Source organism: Takifugu flavidus, chromosome 10, assembly GCF_003711565.1.
Source record: "Takifugu flavidus isolate HTHZ2018 chromosome 10, ASM371156v2, whole genome shotgun sequence".
Lineage (NCBI taxonomy): Eukaryota > Metazoa > Chordata > Actinopteri > Tetraodontiformes > Tetraodontidae > Takifugu > Takifugu flavidus.
The window spans coordinates 33,973-50,383 of NC_079529.1; the positions used below are offsets into that span (position 1 = coordinate 33,973).

Below are 16,411 nucleotides of genomic sequence, written 5' to 3' on the forward strand. Positions count from 1 at the left end.
ATGCGGCACAACCGGCGACCGAGGAGGGATCGGTGTCATTTACATCTATTTTACATTTAAAAATCCGAATGAAATGGGCCCCCTGGAGTTCTGCCACCCGCCCTCCACACTGATGATAATTCTGTTATAAATGAAAAGATGTTACAGCTCCGAGGAACGTAACAATAAATCAATATTCATAAATCGCTTCTGGTTCAGGAGTTCAAAAACCACTTCAGAGGGGGTAGTTGTGCTGAGACACACACGCGAGCGCACACACACACACACACTCTGAATCATGGAACAGAAAGTTTATTTCACTGACTCAGGACAAAGAATCTTGACAACCTTCTCTTCTCAACCGTTCCCTTTCAAAGCAAGAAACAAACACTATATACAAAAATAAAGCATGTTAAAAACCACTCATGATACAAGACAACAAAGGTATTAATGCTTATTTTGGAGGGCAATTATGAACAGTTACAATATTCATTAGCAATATTCAGAATGCTGAGCTAGATTGAGTGTTCAACTTATAACCTAATGTAATGTGTTTGACCATCGATAAGGCAGCAGCACCATGTTCACTCATGCTTAGCGTTTCATGTGATTAATGGGGCTTTTTGCCTCCATACAGTGCAAAAAAGGAAAACAAAGAGCAATATCAACGCCACAAGTGAGCATAAACGTATTCAGCCTCAACGCAAATAAAAAATGCTGTCAAGTCCTCAAAATTTCTCACCAGGAGAACTTTTGTCTCAACTGTCTTCGGTAGTGTGAAGGTTCACGTTGCGTCCTCCGCGTCTACTTTCATGATGACATTGTAGCTATGATAGCCTCATACAATCATCTAAACTGGCACACTGCCTGACAAAAAGGTCCAAGTGAACACTGACGCACATTTCATATTAACAAAACGTAGTAAGATGTTTCACAATTAAACACAATCCAGTTTATGGACGAATGATGCAGTTCATATATTATGACACCAGGAACTGAAGGCTGATATTGAAAACGTTGTCCATCTTAACAATAACACTTCACAAAGGTAAAAGCTTTCCTTGCACCAGGGACGATCCACACTCTGGCACATGCTGAACCAACGGATGCTTCTTGTTCTCAACTGGCAATTCTGATTGTCATTCCTGGGATATAAAGCGCATGTTGGGTCCAAACGTAGCAAGTTAGTGTTTTAACATCTGAGGGTTAATGTCAAGCATTTTTATCTGCAGTTCCGCCGTCATGGCAACGCTCTCGAGCGAACCGGGATGTCTGGTTGATACGTGCAACAGCTGTAGTGCATGTGGACAACTGGCTTGGTCGTGTGGAGCACTGACGTACTGTATAGTGATACGCAATAAAGACACTTAATTCATCATACAACATATATACAACTCTTCAAAACGTTCACGTTAATGGACTGATGTTATGATGACACTTTCTTTTTAACTTCTATTGTACTTTAACCGTTAAATAGTTTATCTTATTTGACAGAGCAATTCAATCCATTATACATCTGTCTCTTTTAATTTAGATTTTTGGGTCCCTACATGGCCATTGTGGTCAGGTGCTGATGTCCAAGCAGCCCCTTCCTCCCTGCTCCTGCTCCCGGATGCCCTCCTCCGTTGCCATGGCCACAGTATTCTTGCAGGTTCTGACGCAAGGTAACCAGCGCGGAGCCCAGACAGGCGCGATTTGGGGCCAAGACCCCCCCTGGCAGCTGGAAGAGGACAGTGGCCACACCTGCCATGCCATCATCTGTCGGCTCGAGGGTGATGGGCCCGACTTTAAAGGTTGAGTAAGAGAAGCCCATGAGCTGAGAGAGGAACGGGTCCGAGCGGCAAAAGTGCTGGTAGCCGCTATAAGTGGACGGGTGGTGGTGGTGGGGGGCTTGGGTGCCAGCCGTGCTGCTGGCATAGTGGTGGGTGTTCAAGTAGTGCAGCGGCAGATGCTGGCCGCTGTTGCCCCCTCCACCCAAAGTAAGGTGGTGGTGGGCCGTCGGACCAGAACCTGGGTCGTGTTTGTAGGAGACTGCTCCCGCCCTGCCCCTCTGGCCCACCATCATGCCACCAAACTTGGTTGCGCGGGCATGAGCGAGTGATACGGTGCTGCCTCCACCGGCTGACGGGAGGTAGATGAGCTGGGGCTCTTCTGGTTCCAGGTATATGGTGATCTTGGCAAAGGGCCTGGATGCCATCTTGGTCATTTCCTGGATATGGCGGCGCTGCTCCCGCCTAAAGTCCAGGAACTGTTTAACCTTCCACAGCAGGACACAGACGGACAAAAAGAGGAAAAAGCAGGAGAAAAAAACTGAGAAGAAGACAAAAAGATCAATGTGGGCTTGGTCCTGTCGCAAAAAGAGCAGACCCTGGGACTCTTCGTTCCCCGCGGTTCCCACGCCTCTCAGGGCGATGTAGAAACGGCTGGATTTGAGAGAGTGCACCTCGTGGGGAAAGGTGATGACCACACGGTCCCGAACACCACGAACAACAAGGACAGTCTGTGGTTTCCACACGGTGATGTAGGAGATGAGGCCTTCGGCTCGCTCTTCTCGAATTTCCCTCTCCGCTCCAGGAGGTTTGGCTTGCAGCTGCAGTGGGTTGTGGGCCAGCGTGGGACCTCCGAGACTGGACGAGGCGTTAGCAAACACCTTAATGGGGGATGGCGGAGAATCTTTATCCCCTCCCGTTGTTCCACGATTCCCGGATTCTTCCTCAATCTTAATAGCGTGAATTCCAGTGTTGCGGTCCACATCTACGATGAAGGTGTCGTGGGAATTGGACACGTAAACCTCCACCTCACCAAACGTAACGTCGATCGTGACACGAATGTCCACATTGGTGAACTTTGGCTGTGCAGCAAAAAACACCGTCCGTCCTTTGGGCAGGTTCCGGATGGTGGGATCATGGAAGCAGTTGGTCTGGGAGGTGGGGTCGAAGCAGCACTCCGTGTCCACGTTAAACTGACGGTAACACTGGCGGCCGTTCACCGGCGTCCCGTTAAACGAGTCTTTGCACTTTGCACACTAAACAAAGAGCACAACAAACGCAGTAAAATCTGCTCACGAGATAAAAAGAAACATTTGTGATGACCACACACAGGTAAAGGGATTTGGAAAAGGAGCGCATGTCTCTCCCGTCACATGATCATACCTGTTGTCTGTAACAGTCTTTTCTGTCACTTTGGGGGCTACTGAGACAGGAGGGGGTCTCGGTGTTGTTTTGGCAGGGGCACCCGGTGCCGTCGTGTTCGTTACACGTGTCTGCGTGGCCGTTACACTGACACCTGACGGGAAGAAACGGACAAACCAATAATGATAATCCAATCAGGAAAATCCACCAACCTTATGGGATTTAAAAGTTACTCACTTCTCACACTTTCCCTGTAACAAGAAGTAGCCACTAAGACAGCTTTCGCATTTGTCCCCCAAACTGTTGTTCTGGCAATTTACACACACCGCGTTCTCTTCGGTGGGACCCTCAGACACCCAATCTGGAATTTGCTAAAGCGACAAAGAGATGTGACAGAAGATAAGAGAGGGCCAAAACTGAATGTTCAGGGCAGTACTCAGAGGTTAAAGATACTCACGCTGCTGGCGTCCAGCAGGAAATGCCGGGAGTTTTCACGAGCTTTCCTGTACTCATTCCGGGACAAACAAACATCGCTGTTTCCTCGGCAAAATTCCCGACATGGACGGCAAGTACCACCTCCCTTGGCGGAGCCCACAAACAGAGGCTTACACTTCTCACAGTGCTTTCCCTAGAAATTGGGAGGGAGGGAATGAGTCATGTGCCAGCACAGGGACGGCTGCGGGCCAGCGGCGGTGATCACTTACGATGGTGTTGTTGTGGCACTCCAGACAAACATCTGGCTTGTTCACGCCAGCACAGTTGCTGTGTTTGTTGCAGCTGCACTGAGATGAACAGTTCTCCCCAACAAATCCAAAATGACACTGGCAAGCTCCCGGTGACACGCAGGTCCCGTTCACGCAGCCTTGTGCACAGACTGGCTCACACTGACCAGAAGCACTGTGTTGGGGGAAAACAAACCACATTCAAACCAGCTTTTGTGCACAGAAAAGAAGTTTCTGCTGCTGTTTAGTGACTGAGGAGGAGGCGCCGACCTTGACTCATACCTGCTGAGGATGTAACCCTGTTTGCATGTGCAGTGGAACCCCTGAGGTAAATCATGGCAGTCCTGGGTGCTGTTGCAGTGATGATGGCCATTGGCACACTCGTCCTCCTCGGGACAGTGGAGGACGGCCCAACTGCTGTTACTCAGGGGGCAAACACCTTCACTCGCACCTGAGAAAAGTGGATGGAGTACAAAAGTAGTGGAGTACAAAAAGTGTCAGCATCAAGCGTCTGCATCCTACAACGCTACGTTTCAAAACATGAAAAGAAGACCTTTCTTACCATCAAGTCCTCCCTGTAAGCAGCGTCCAGCCCCATTCCCCCCCTGAGATGCACACCACCCACACTGAGGCCTGGAGATGCACTGGGAACACTGGGTGAGCTGAGAGCACTGTGGAGTGCAAGAATCCCCCCCTAAAAGTAGGCGGCCGCACTGGCCTGCTTCACACCGGAGGGGCACAAAAGACGGGCTCATGCACTGGAGAGACAGGAAGGTCAGCGGAACATGGAAAACTCACAACAAGCTAATTCAATTTAAGCTCCACCGGGACAGTCTCACCTGCTGTAGTGCCATGCTCCAGACACAATGCTGCCACCCTCCATCGGAGCCCCGAGAGCCCAGACAGAGGCTGCAGTTCTGGAGGCTGTGGCAGGGTGGAGGGCAAGGCATTGGGGGAGAAGACTCCACTTGCATGGGTGAGACATTGAGCAGGGCGTAGCTGAAACATGTCCAGTCGTAGGTGGGATTCACACTCAAAGTACGACTCGTCTCACCTGGGACATCACAGGGCACACATTCTCATCAGCGTGAAGAAATGCACACGCTTCCTGAGCACGACGCCAACGCTACCTGTGCGCTTGAACTGGCGTGTCCACATGCACTTCCCAAATGCAGTACACTTGGGGCAGTCGGATGCTTCACAACTGGTCTCAGAGCAGTTGATGGACAGAAAGAGCTCTCTCTGGTTGATCTGGCAGTCGTGTTCGGAGGTGCAGCTAACAGAGCTGCTGATGCACGCGCCTTCTGGACAGTTTGTGCACCACTTGCACTGCAGAGAAGGCTGAAAAATCCAGCAAAGCGTTTCAATTTTCAGACAACAGACATTTCTTTTGTGAAGAAAACGGTTCAGTTACCTGCGATGGACTGGAGAATGTTTTGGGATGTCGTGCCAGACATTCACTGCAGGTCTTCAATCTGCGACACTGATCGGGCTGACGGGGGGTTGGGGAACAGGTGGATTGTCCTGTGAAGCAGCCCATTCTGAGGGGAAAGGGATTGCTTGCTCATTGCTCACGGGGTTAACGTAAGACAGCAGTAATCATTTAGAGCGTTACCTCTCAGCACTGTCAGAAGAAGCACAGGTTCCTCTACACCACGTGCAACTTCCTGTTGTAGTGTTGCAGGCCTCTGGTGAAGACAGCAAGGCACAGGGGTCAGAAGGGACCGACAGGGTTAGGAGTCTCCCCAGTGTGACACCATTGAAGCCGCCTGACAGGAAAAGTTGGCGATCCCAGCTTGTCATTGCAAGTGACACCGAACGATTTACTGGATCTCCCACAGCTGAGGCTGAAGGAAAAGAGAGTGAAATGATTTGGGTCTGGACAAGGAAGGCTTTGATATCTGAATGGGCAGACATTGTCAAGGCAGCCACCTGGGTGGATCCATGTGTTACAGTTAATTTGGTACAGAGACACAGAGTTGCTGTAGTCTTCCTCTTCTGTTCTTCCCCCAACAATCACCATGGTGTCTTTTATCAGGGCGGCAGCGTGGAAGAAACGGGACAGGGGCTGTGTCGCAAAGAGAGGGGGCATAATGAGAATCAACACATCGAGAGAGGGTAAATACGTTGCTCGTTAAAAGATCTCATACCTTATTGCCCTGTGAGGGGACGAGGAGGGACCATGTGAGGCTGGGGTAGAACAAACTGTAAAGCTCTCCTGAGGGCTCCACAGTCTCCACGTGAAAGCGGTAGCCTCCGAAGACATAGATGGCATCAGTCTGCTCATGGTACACAGCTGAGTGGCCATATAAACCTGCAGAATAAAGTCAAAAGGAAACGAAAAGCATTTTCACACAAGGTTTCTTTGACAACAGAAGCTGAAGATGCAGATAATAGTTGTCCATTTAAAAATAAGGCCTCACAAACCTGAAGGTGGCGTGCCAGTGTGGGGTGCAATAGTCCAGTTGCCGGACTGAGGATTGAATTCCAGCAGATGGTGGTTGAAGCCGTTCTCTGGAGAATACCCACCAATCAAGAGCACAGATGAGTCTCGGCGTACCGTCAGGGTGTGGCCCGCTACAGGGGGCAGCACTGAGCTCTGTCAGCAGTGGAGCAAAGTTTGAGTTGATGGTAGAGAAACCCAAAGTAAACAGAAGCTTTTGGAGCATGTGAAGGCTGACCGGATGTTCTCTCCAGATTAAGCTGCTCAGATTGAGACTCCAGGTGTCTCCAGCCACACCGTCCTGAGTAACCCCTCCCACCACCAACATGAAGCTGTGGCTGGCACCATGGCTCCCAGATTCATGAGCAAGCAGCGAAGAGGCGTGATGATAACGAGAGTGAGGCGCAGAACCTTCTTCAAGAGCACTTGTCAGCATTTGGGTCCAACGGCGCTCTGACACAGAATATCTAAAGAAGCCAAGAACAGATCGGTTTGAGACCCAACGTATGCAAGTGTGTGTTCATACAGAAACAAGATCATGACCGTGACGGCCATATTAGTAAAAACTCGTTGTGGTATGGCTATACCTGTAAACATTTCCCAGAATGCCCTCTGACAGCGACAGGCCACCATACATCCAGAGGTTACCCTGTGGTTCAGACACAAGTGAGTGGCCCATCCTGTGGAGGAACCTGTGCGCCTGGTTCTGGGGATGAACAGAACACATGTTTGTCTCACCTGAGCAGAAAAATTCATGCTGCAACAATCATGCTGCTCATATTCTGTGCTTACCAGTGTTAGCTGAGTGTCCAGCAGCGTTTCCCAGACCAGGCTGTTGGAGTCCCGAGGGACTGAGCAGTCCGGGCCGACCCAGTTGTCAGCACACACGCACACCCCCAGAGACTGACACAGACAAATATTGTGGTTGAGAATAATTCGTTCTAAAGAACACGTCAAACCAGTCGGACACATTTTAAGGCTGTCAGCTGTTGCGTCACAACAAAGTCAACACATTTTTCTCACATCTAACTCAGATATTTCATGTTCTTACTATATTACAAGTCCCTCTTCCTTCTGCTATCCCACAATCTTGAGGGCAAACGGGTCGGTCGCAGTGCGGTCCGCCATAACCCCGTGGACACTGACAGATCCCTCCTCGACACTGGGAACCACTCGGACATACAGGAGACCCCGATTCTCCCTCATCAGAGCCGTGGTGACACTTCCGGACCCAAAATGAGGCGTTGAAGCCTTGAGGGTTATTTGATGAGACATTGGCCTCAAAGTAGACAGAGATCACACCTGAAAACAACGTGCAGGTTAGAGTTCAACACCTTTCACATCATTTAACCTGAGGGAAGCATCATGCACAGCACTGGTTAGAGTCTACTGACAACAATACGTGACTACGTTTGTAAAATATTACCTGAGGTGGCCTCAACGGTGATTGGTTGAGCACGAGTGGTGCCACAAAATGCCCCTATTAAGTTGTGATCGGAATGTACAACTCCATTGCTCAGGAAGCGAGGAAGACCATCAAACACATAGACAAAAGAACCCTGAAATATCATAAAAATATGAAATAAACATTGATGGAGAAAAATAATGGAGGATATGATTGTGGTCAGGCAAACGTTGCCACTCACGTTACAGAGTGTGTGGGAGTCCGGGTGCAGGGTGAGGGCTACAGGGGGGCACAGCTGCCTGGGCTGACAGGGAGCCAGCTTCTCAGTCACGGACAGGACCCACAAACAATGAGAAAGTCCTCCTTTGCCCTCTGCACCACTTCGCCATCCCAGAGAAGAAGAGAAGGGCATGGCAGAGGCGGATGCGGGGGAGAGAAGCACGGAGCGACCCTGACACTGCCTGTAGCACGTGCCGTTGTTCCTGTTCATGGTGACAGACAACTGATTATGCTCCTGAGTGTGATATTTTGGTAATGCGACGTGTACAACACTCAACAGCTTCACACCTGGGGTCTCCATAGTAACCAGGGAGGCAGGACTCACAGTGAGGTCCCTGAGTGTTGTGTGTGCAGTAGCACTGGCCTGTGTGGTTGTGACAGTACCCTTGCAGCGGGTCGCCATGGCCATTACACTCACACGGCACACAGTCACTCCCCCACGCCAGGGCGGAACCAAAGCTCCCGGGACGACAGTGCTCACAATGAGGCCCAGTCGTCCAATCTGGAAGAGAAAAAGTATCAATTTCAAGGAAGCGGTTTTGACCATAATATCAAACGTTATTTTACTGTAAGACATGAGGGCTTCACCCTGGCATTCATCGCAGATCCCTGGTGCAGTTATACAGGTGGAGTGGAAGTTGCAGCCACAGTCTACATCACACTCCACACCGCTGAGAACCAGAGTGGCGGGGTCGGACGTCCAGCCGAGGGAACATTCACACTCGAACCGTGGGCTCCCACTACACTGGCCCTCACGACACTCGTTGTAGCACCTGTTGGAGGGATAAAAACACTGGTTAAAGCTTTTAGCATGATTATGACAGCAAATGTTGTGACCAGATGGGAACGGGACAGCATGGCGTCCGACCGGAACGGAAGGTGCACGCGCTCAGACGGAGACGCTCACGTTTGGTTGCAGTGCTGCGTGCCATCTCCTGTGTATCCCCTCTCGCAGTGACACTCAAAGGACGTCGGAGTGTTGATGCATGTGGCGAAAGGATGGCAGTTGTGAAGACCCAACCGGCATTCCTCCACATCAGGACAGGACGGGTACGACCAGATTGCGTCTTGCTCTTCGTCGTCCAAATGCTCCAGCTCCATCTCCATCTCAATGGGTCGGGGTGGCGCCGAGGTCTGTGGTTCAGGACTAGGAGACATAAATGATTTAATAGGTACATATAGAGTATATACAGCCATTTTAACTGTATGACTTCAAAAGTCTGCATATTTAATAAAGTGCATATTCATTTCTTTATTTTATTCCTGCAGTCAGTATATAAGTCCCTAAAAAGAATCATGACATTCAAGAAGAGATACGTTACTTTGTAGCTCGTGCGTCAGCCACAGCAACGCTGCAGTTATAGAACAAGGGATCATCCATTCCTGCCCAGTCGCCCCTCAAACACCTGGGATTGAAGATTGATGGACAGCGTGAAGAGTTAGCAGGATGTTTACACTTAAAAAGGTGTCATTTCCTTCTGATTACTGATGCCATTCTAAATCAATTAACACTGCAGCGATAACGTGGAGCTATACTTACTTTCCAATTGTTGGATTGTTGTAATCACCACACCACCCACACTGGAACGTCTGCAAGCATTCTGTGCACGTGTTTAAAGCCGAGCACTGCTTGCACTGGGGAACTGAGTGAACACTGGCAGGTAGGAGAATCACATTATTCCATTAGCAACCTCAAGTTCACTAAATAAACCCAAAATGTTAACAATCAATTTCATAATTTTTTTCCTTTATTTAAACCATTTTACAGTGTTTAAGGTGCAACAACTGAAAAAACATCGAACCCCTCTAATAAAATGAAAAAGAGCTCCCTTTACCTGTCATACCAGTCTCTGCACTCTCCGTAGGGGTATTTAGTGAGGTAGGCAGCAAAGTAGAAGCAGGCCTGGGCCGACTCACACCACGCACACTGGCTGGAGTTGGAGAGGCATTCCCCACACGTCTTCCTCCTGTAGCAGACAAGAGACAGAACAAAGAAGAGAAGCTTGGAATCAAGTACAATCTGAGATCTCCATTGTTAAACACCTCCAACTCACTGGTTGCAGACTTTGGGGCAGCCCTTCGGGTCACGTATGGATCCATCTAGCCGTCCCCGCCGGCTGCACTGATAATCGCCTTTCTTGCTGGAGTTGATCTGCCACTCACAGTAAGGGTCCTGCACGCACACGTTTACGTTGGACAATAATTCCTCCATTAAAGGAGATGTTTCCTCTGATATACCTGAGTACAAGCGGAGCAGTCTCTGTACTCCTCGCAAAGGGGGCAATGCTGGGGTGCTAGCAGCAGGTGGCGCCAACTCTCTCCTTTTCCGTCCCTGTCGTCCTCGGGACAGGGGTCCGCGCTGTTCCGCAGAAGGCAGCGGGAGACAGACGTGCACCAGCCACAAGACTGGTCTGACAGGCAGGCCAAGCAGGACATGTACCCTGAGCAGGAACCTGAGCGGTACGGCTCCAGGAACAGGAAGGATATCTCCTAGAGGGGTAATTACGGATTTATGGCACGTTGATACGGAATTCCTCACTTATATTGTAGTGAAACATGATGTTTTTCATTTTTTATAACTCATATAGGAGGATATTGTTTACGTCTTTTATTACAAATACAAAAGTTGTAAAAATGTTACTGTGATCGAGATTTTATTTTTTGTAAAAATATAAGCCAACACTCACACTACCCCCTGGTAAGGTCCGGTTCCAGATGAGGGCCATCTCACTGGCTTGTCCCGAGCCCGAGTTGTTAAGGTAGCCTTCGGCCTGAACCAGGTAATGGTTACCCCTCGTCAGGTTGGAGAATAACTTACTTCCCTCTGCACGACTCAACAGCTTCAGCTCCTTCTCCTGCTGCGCCGCCCAGCGACCCACCACTTCCTGTCGCGCGATGAGAGATGTGAGAAATGTTAAGTCTTTAATCAAACGTTGCCGATGATCAGTAAAGAAACGTTTACTATCAGATATTCAGTAATAACGGCACTAGTAACTGAGCTTTACTGGCTGTCCAGCAGACAAAAAGCTTCTCTCACCAGTTGGCTGGAGTTGGGCCCTGACGCCACCCGAGCCTCAAAGTGGAGTCTCTGGATCCGAGCCCACATGGAGACAGTCTCAGTGGGAGCAGGTGCAGGTGGAGGGGCCCCCCACAAGGGGTGGATGAAGCCCCTGAACTGGAGCGCTACATCCATTTCTGTAGTGGGGCTGAGGATGATGGTGGTGCTGCGGAGGATGGACACCTGGGGGGGGAGTGATGGGGGGCGAAAGATGAAGCAACGAGAAAATGAGCAACATAAAATGTAAAAGTAAAGATCGTGTGTGCAGTAAAGATCATGTGTGGAGGAAGGAAGGAGGGAGGGAGGGAGGGAAAGCTTTAAAAAGCGTCATGAGAGTGAGCAGAGGAAACGGGACTCCGTACCTTGTCAGGCTGGGAGTCGTTGCGGGGATGCTGGAAGGTGAGCAGGTGCAGTCCTGGGACATAGTTCTCGGTGCGACAGAAGTGGAGGGAGGTTAGGAAAAGGGTACGCTCCCCCCACCAGCCGTACGCCCCTGAGATCTGGTCCACACGGCACGCACTTCGCTCTGTGAGACCGAGAAGGAGAGGTCAGCACACAAAGAACACACCTGACCTCCAAACCTCACAACACAGCAGTTGTCTGGAATTCACCACTGCACTAAATCATAGTGGATTATGGGTAATGCGGTTTCAAAAACAATAATAAAATGAAGCGATCACACAGCACCAGAAGTTTGCACGGGGACAAGTGTTTGTCCAGCCTCATGTGAGCGTGACCACTTCACTTTGTCCGTCTCTGAAGCCGCACCCACGAGTCCAACAGTGCTTTTTCAGAGTGAGCTGCAGGCTTTGTCTCCCGGCCTCCTTCCTCCCTCCCGGCGTCTCACCTGACACTGGAAGGCAGGATTCGTTCTGGACACACCAGCCAAACTCCCCCGGAGCACGGGCCAGCGACGGCGGCGTGCCGCTGAACACCAGGCAGGACTGGCAGTCAGACAGGAAGCGAGCCAGGCCCAGGCAGCCCGTGCTACCACACTGTGGGCACAAAACAGCTTTCACCAGGATAAAGGGTCAGAACCGAAGCACCGAGACCAAAACTGAGTCAAATGTTTTCACATCAGAGCTTTTATACCACGGAACAAGCTTATTCTAAAATAGCAGCACTGAATAGGAGCTATTTCAGGTATTTGTGTTCCATGCTAACACAGGAAAGACCAACTTTACTTTGAAACTTTGAAACGACCTAATGTTATTAGTTCTATTTCCTTGTTGGAGCGTCGACCATAAAACCAGAGGTTACCGGATTGGTTGGCTGGTACTCTCGACAGCGGCCTTCACACCAGCTGCACTCGGGGTTCTTCAGGCACATGCTTTCATCCAGAGCCTCGGCACAGAAGGCATCCTGGTGGGAAACATGACGGACTGTTACTGTCCTCATCAGGCTGACCCCCCCCCCCTTGTTTTTAGTTTTTTAACACTCACCCTGTCACCTTGATCACTACTAACAAAAAGTGGAACTTTGTAGGCCACCAGATCTCCGCGGGCAACGCCGCTGTAACCCCCAGCCACCAGCAGCACTCGCCCCTCCATCACAGCAGCAACATGTGAGTAACGGCCTCTGACAGACCCCCCACCTGAGGACGGAGGAGACCATCACAGGCTGCTTAACACGGAGCAAATCAGCAGGAGGTGAAAACTGGGACAGTCCAGAAGGTTCCACAACTCACTGAGCGACCAGCTCTCCCCAACAGACACCCACTGATGGCAGCCCAGATGGTAAAAGAAGATCTCCTCATCATAACACTTCTCCTCTTGGTAGTGAATATGGACGTTCCCTCCTGGTGGAGAGCAACAGAAGATGTTAATGTATTAAATATAGAAATATATTAAGATATTAATGGGAAAAGGTTCCGAAGTGAAGCTGATTTTCTGGCTTCTCACCATAAACAACCATGTAGTTTCCGATGACGGTGGCCGAGTGGAAGGCTCTTTCTCTTGGGCCTGTTGCTGGGAAACGGGAACGGAAAGATGTCCAGAACCTTCTGTCCACGTGAAACACATCAGTGTTGTTCACCCTCACACTGAACCTGCGAACAGCACAGATCAAATGCACCTTAATGAGCATAATTCTCTCTTTTACATGTTTGAAAAGAGCGAGACACTCAAATCAAAGATCAAAGACACAAAGGTCAGCATTAGGAACCTGGCAGTCGTGGGCCGGTGGCCTCCGTAGACCAGCAGAGTCCTGGAGGGGCTGTGGAACACCATGGAGTGTCCGGCCGTCGCTGGGGGCTTCCCCCCGGTGGGGTAAATGGTCTCCCACCGCCCGCTGCCGTGGAGGCCGAACCGATGGAGAGAGGAGGAGAACATGTCCTCCTCGGTGCGACCTGAGACAGGAGCAGAGACCGTGATTCCAGAGCCAACAGACAAGCGTGCGAGGCGACTGCGTCACGTGACACCCACCGCCAAATACGTAGAGATAAACGTCGACAACGGCCGCGGCGTGATTGGCCAGTCTCGGGGCGCCGCGGGAGCTGGAGAACCCGAGCTGCTGCCAATCATCAGTCAGCGGTCGATACATCCAGACGTCACTGGCCAGAGAACCGTTGGCGAGTTCCCCTCCAAATATCACCATGTTGCCCTTCCACTCTACAGCGGCGTGGGAGTGACGGGCCACCTGGAAACGGTCAGAAAGCTCCATGAGTTAAAGGGAGGACGCGCGTCAACCTGCCAGTGACGGACAGAACGTCCATAAACACATGGAGGTGGACCAGAAGGGAGCAAGTAGCTGAGAGGGGACGTAATGAACGCCGTATGTTGGTGGAAGGAAGAGACAGAAGCAGCACATTAACAGCCTGAAGCACGTCGGGAATCTGCCTCATTCCAACTCTACCGAGGATCTCGTGTTCAGTGGTGGAAAACTTTCTTGTCTTCTACTTTATATTTATCCTCTTTGGCTATTTTTAATAAAAAAGACTCACAAAACACATTTTCAAGCGTTCTATGCTCCCTCAGCCTGAGAGCTGATCGACTTACGGAGCCCAGAAATGAGACGTTACTTACTGGAGAGTGACCGTACGACCTGCTGTCCCACTGATTGGACGTCAGGTTGAACCTGATCAGGTCACCAAGAGCTCTGTTGAGGTCAAATCCTGGAGGAGGAAGTGGTCACAGTGTCAGTCGTCAATAACAACCAATCAAAATTGATTAGCTCTGGAGCACAAACACGGATGTGGCGATTGTCTGAGGATCACTGCAGACACTTGGAATCTTACCCCCGAACATGTAGAGCGATCCAGTAGGAGACAGATAGACTCCAGCAGAACCGGTCCTGGGGGGTATGTATGGGTTTCCCTCAGTGACGCGCCACCACCGCCCTGCCCCCCCGTCATCGTTCAAACCCAGCTGGCAGTTCTGACCAATGAAGCCTGGTCTGCACACACAACGCTCTCCTCTCTATAGAAACGATGGACACGGGTCAGCGTTCTCAGAGCTGAAGGTAGCAGGACGTGCTCCCTCTGCCACCCTGACCTTGTCACACTGGCCGTTCACGGAACAAGACTCGGAGCACAGGGGGACATGCAAGCCGCCCCCCCCCAGCCCTGCTGGCAGAGGCACTTGAGGGTGGAGGAGTCGCACCGACCGTGTCCGCCGCAGGCTCCAGGGCACAAGGAGAAGGTGTAAGTGGCATTGAAGCCCAGGAGGTTGTAATTGGCATCACTGAAGAGGTGAAGCAGCATCTGGACAGGAAGAATGAAAACAACACACTTTAGAAACGCCATCTTTTTAAAGGGTTTCCTGTCTCTTGACCAGAATACCTTCCCAGACTTGGCTTCAATGGGCTGAGGCATCGTCTTCCCACTCAGACTGGCGAGGAGGGGGCTCTGGTACGAGTCTCCGTCATAAACAAACAGGTAATCATAGGTGCACTCTGTCTCCATGAAGGTGAAGTTCAGGACAATGCGGTGGCTGTTGCTGGGAGCTGGAAACAGAGAAGCAACACGGCTGCTGTGTGTTTTGTCACAATCAAGGGCAAAGGACACGATTGTCTCCTCATACCTTTGATAAGCCACTCGCAGTTCCCATTGACAGAATAGTTTCCCGGCCCATCAGTCACGTAGCCTGGCGGCCCCCTCAAGACTTGCCTGTGGCCCTTGCAGTCTCCTGCCTGGCAACCATGTAAGTTAGCGGACAGTAGAAGCAGCACAATGAGGGGCACCGGGAGGGGGGAGGCCATCCCTGGCTCAGCCTAAAACACAAGAGGCAAAATGATTCAGTAACGCACCAAAGAGCTCGACAGCAGCCTGCACTAGCAACAGCAGCAGAATAAAACACTCACTTTACAGGAAAAAAACAAATATAGCTGCATCCATAAGGAATTATATTCAGAAATGCAAAAATAAAACATTTTTTGTAGCGCCAGTGTTTATTACATAATATTACTGACAGCATATCATCCGGTATGAACGCATCTTTAAACATAATTGGCCTTTCAACTGCAAAATTAAACACAATCAAGTGACCAAATGCAAATATCTGATGCATATGGGATGCACAGAGGTTTCAAATACAAAGAATATTATGATGGAGGAAACAGCTGTTAGCCCTGTGCACAATAATATTCCATAGAATATTTAACACATATCTCAGTAAAAAAAAATCACCTTAATTGGCTCTTATATAAAGATTATATATACTGTCTGAATCAAAATGAAACGATTATTCACCAAGCAAGGGGAAGACTGTAGGCTATCAAAACAAGGCTAACTGAGTTAGCTTAACTACTAGCGTTTCCATTGAGGCCATTAGTCGGTCAGTTTGCAGATTTCTGTCATTGCACTCACCAGTTGCCGTCTCTTTGGCCTCATGATACTTTACATTTTCGGAGACTCTTAACTCTAGCCACACTGTGAGCTAGATAAGTGCTGCTCGCAGGCTAAACCAGTAAATAGCTTAGCATCCGGAATCTCTGCAGAGCACAGCCGTGAATGCAACTCTCGGCTCGGCTAGCTCGACTGCTAGCTAGCGGTAGCTGCTCAGCCGAATCCAGATGCGTAATCGTACGAGGCTGCACAATCGGCCGGAATGGGGCTTTTACAAAACAGCAATTGATTAAGTAGCTACAAAAACACGCACGGACGCCTCAACCGCATTGTTCAGACAAAACGGTAGCTAGCGAAGAGAGGTTTGTGGGTCTCTGAGCGACTCTGAGGCTTCATGTTGAGGACAGATGCCCGTTGTTTTGGTGTTAGCAGCGGTTACCAACACAAAGACTGCGCCCCCTGCGGCCTGCGCCGGTACTGCAGCTAGCGGATATGACCCCCACTTTAGCGCGATATCTGATGCACAAATGTTAATATTTTTAGGTTTAAAGAAGCTGAAGTCTAACCTAAAGACACCGCCATTTACAGTTGGAACATGTGTCCAATTTAAA

At 50.1% G+C, this 16,411-nt stretch overlaps 1 protein-coding gene across 1 annotated transcript; it reads right to left on the reverse strand.

Moving 5' to 3' along the window:
• Positions 1 to 275: 275 nt before the first annotated feature.
• On the reverse strand, positions 276 to 16,247 carry megf8 (multiple EGF-like-domains 8). Its single transcript, XM_057045811.1, is given in 45 exon segments — positions 276 to 3,004; positions 3,132 to 3,264; positions 3,348 to 3,481; positions 3,568 to 3,738; positions 3,815 to 4,007; positions 4,115 to 4,283; positions 4,395 to 4,590; positions 4,672 to 4,886; positions 4,963 to 5,173; positions 5,247 to 5,373; positions 5,448 to 5,679; positions 5,765 to 5,900; positions 5,983 to 6,146; positions 6,260 to 6,431; positions 6,514 to 6,742; positions 6,863 to 6,981; positions 7,068 to 7,178; positions 7,327 to 7,577; positions 7,702 to 7,834; positions 7,922 to 8,162; positions 8,248 to 8,461; positions 8,548 to 8,732; positions 8,867 to 9,106; positions 9,282 to 9,365; positions 9,500 to 9,613; positions 9,795 to 9,926; positions 10,014 to 10,132; positions 10,198 to 10,449; positions 10,647 to 10,844; positions 10,997 to 11,200; positions 11,380 to 11,543; positions 11,865 to 12,012; positions 12,278 to 12,379; positions 12,460 to 12,611; positions 12,705 to 12,815; positions 12,919 to 13,064; positions 13,181 to 13,364; positions 13,441 to 13,654; positions 14,041 to 14,129; positions 14,253 to 14,433; positions 14,509 to 14,552; positions 14,555 to 14,717; positions 14,796 to 14,959; positions 15,037 to 15,226; positions 15,822 to 16,247. Coding segments are annotated over 45 exon segments (8,634 nt in total). The 5' UTR covers positions 15,846 to 16,247; the 3' UTR covers positions 276 to 1,525.
• Between the last annotated feature and the right edge of the window lie 164 nt (positions 16,248 to 16,411).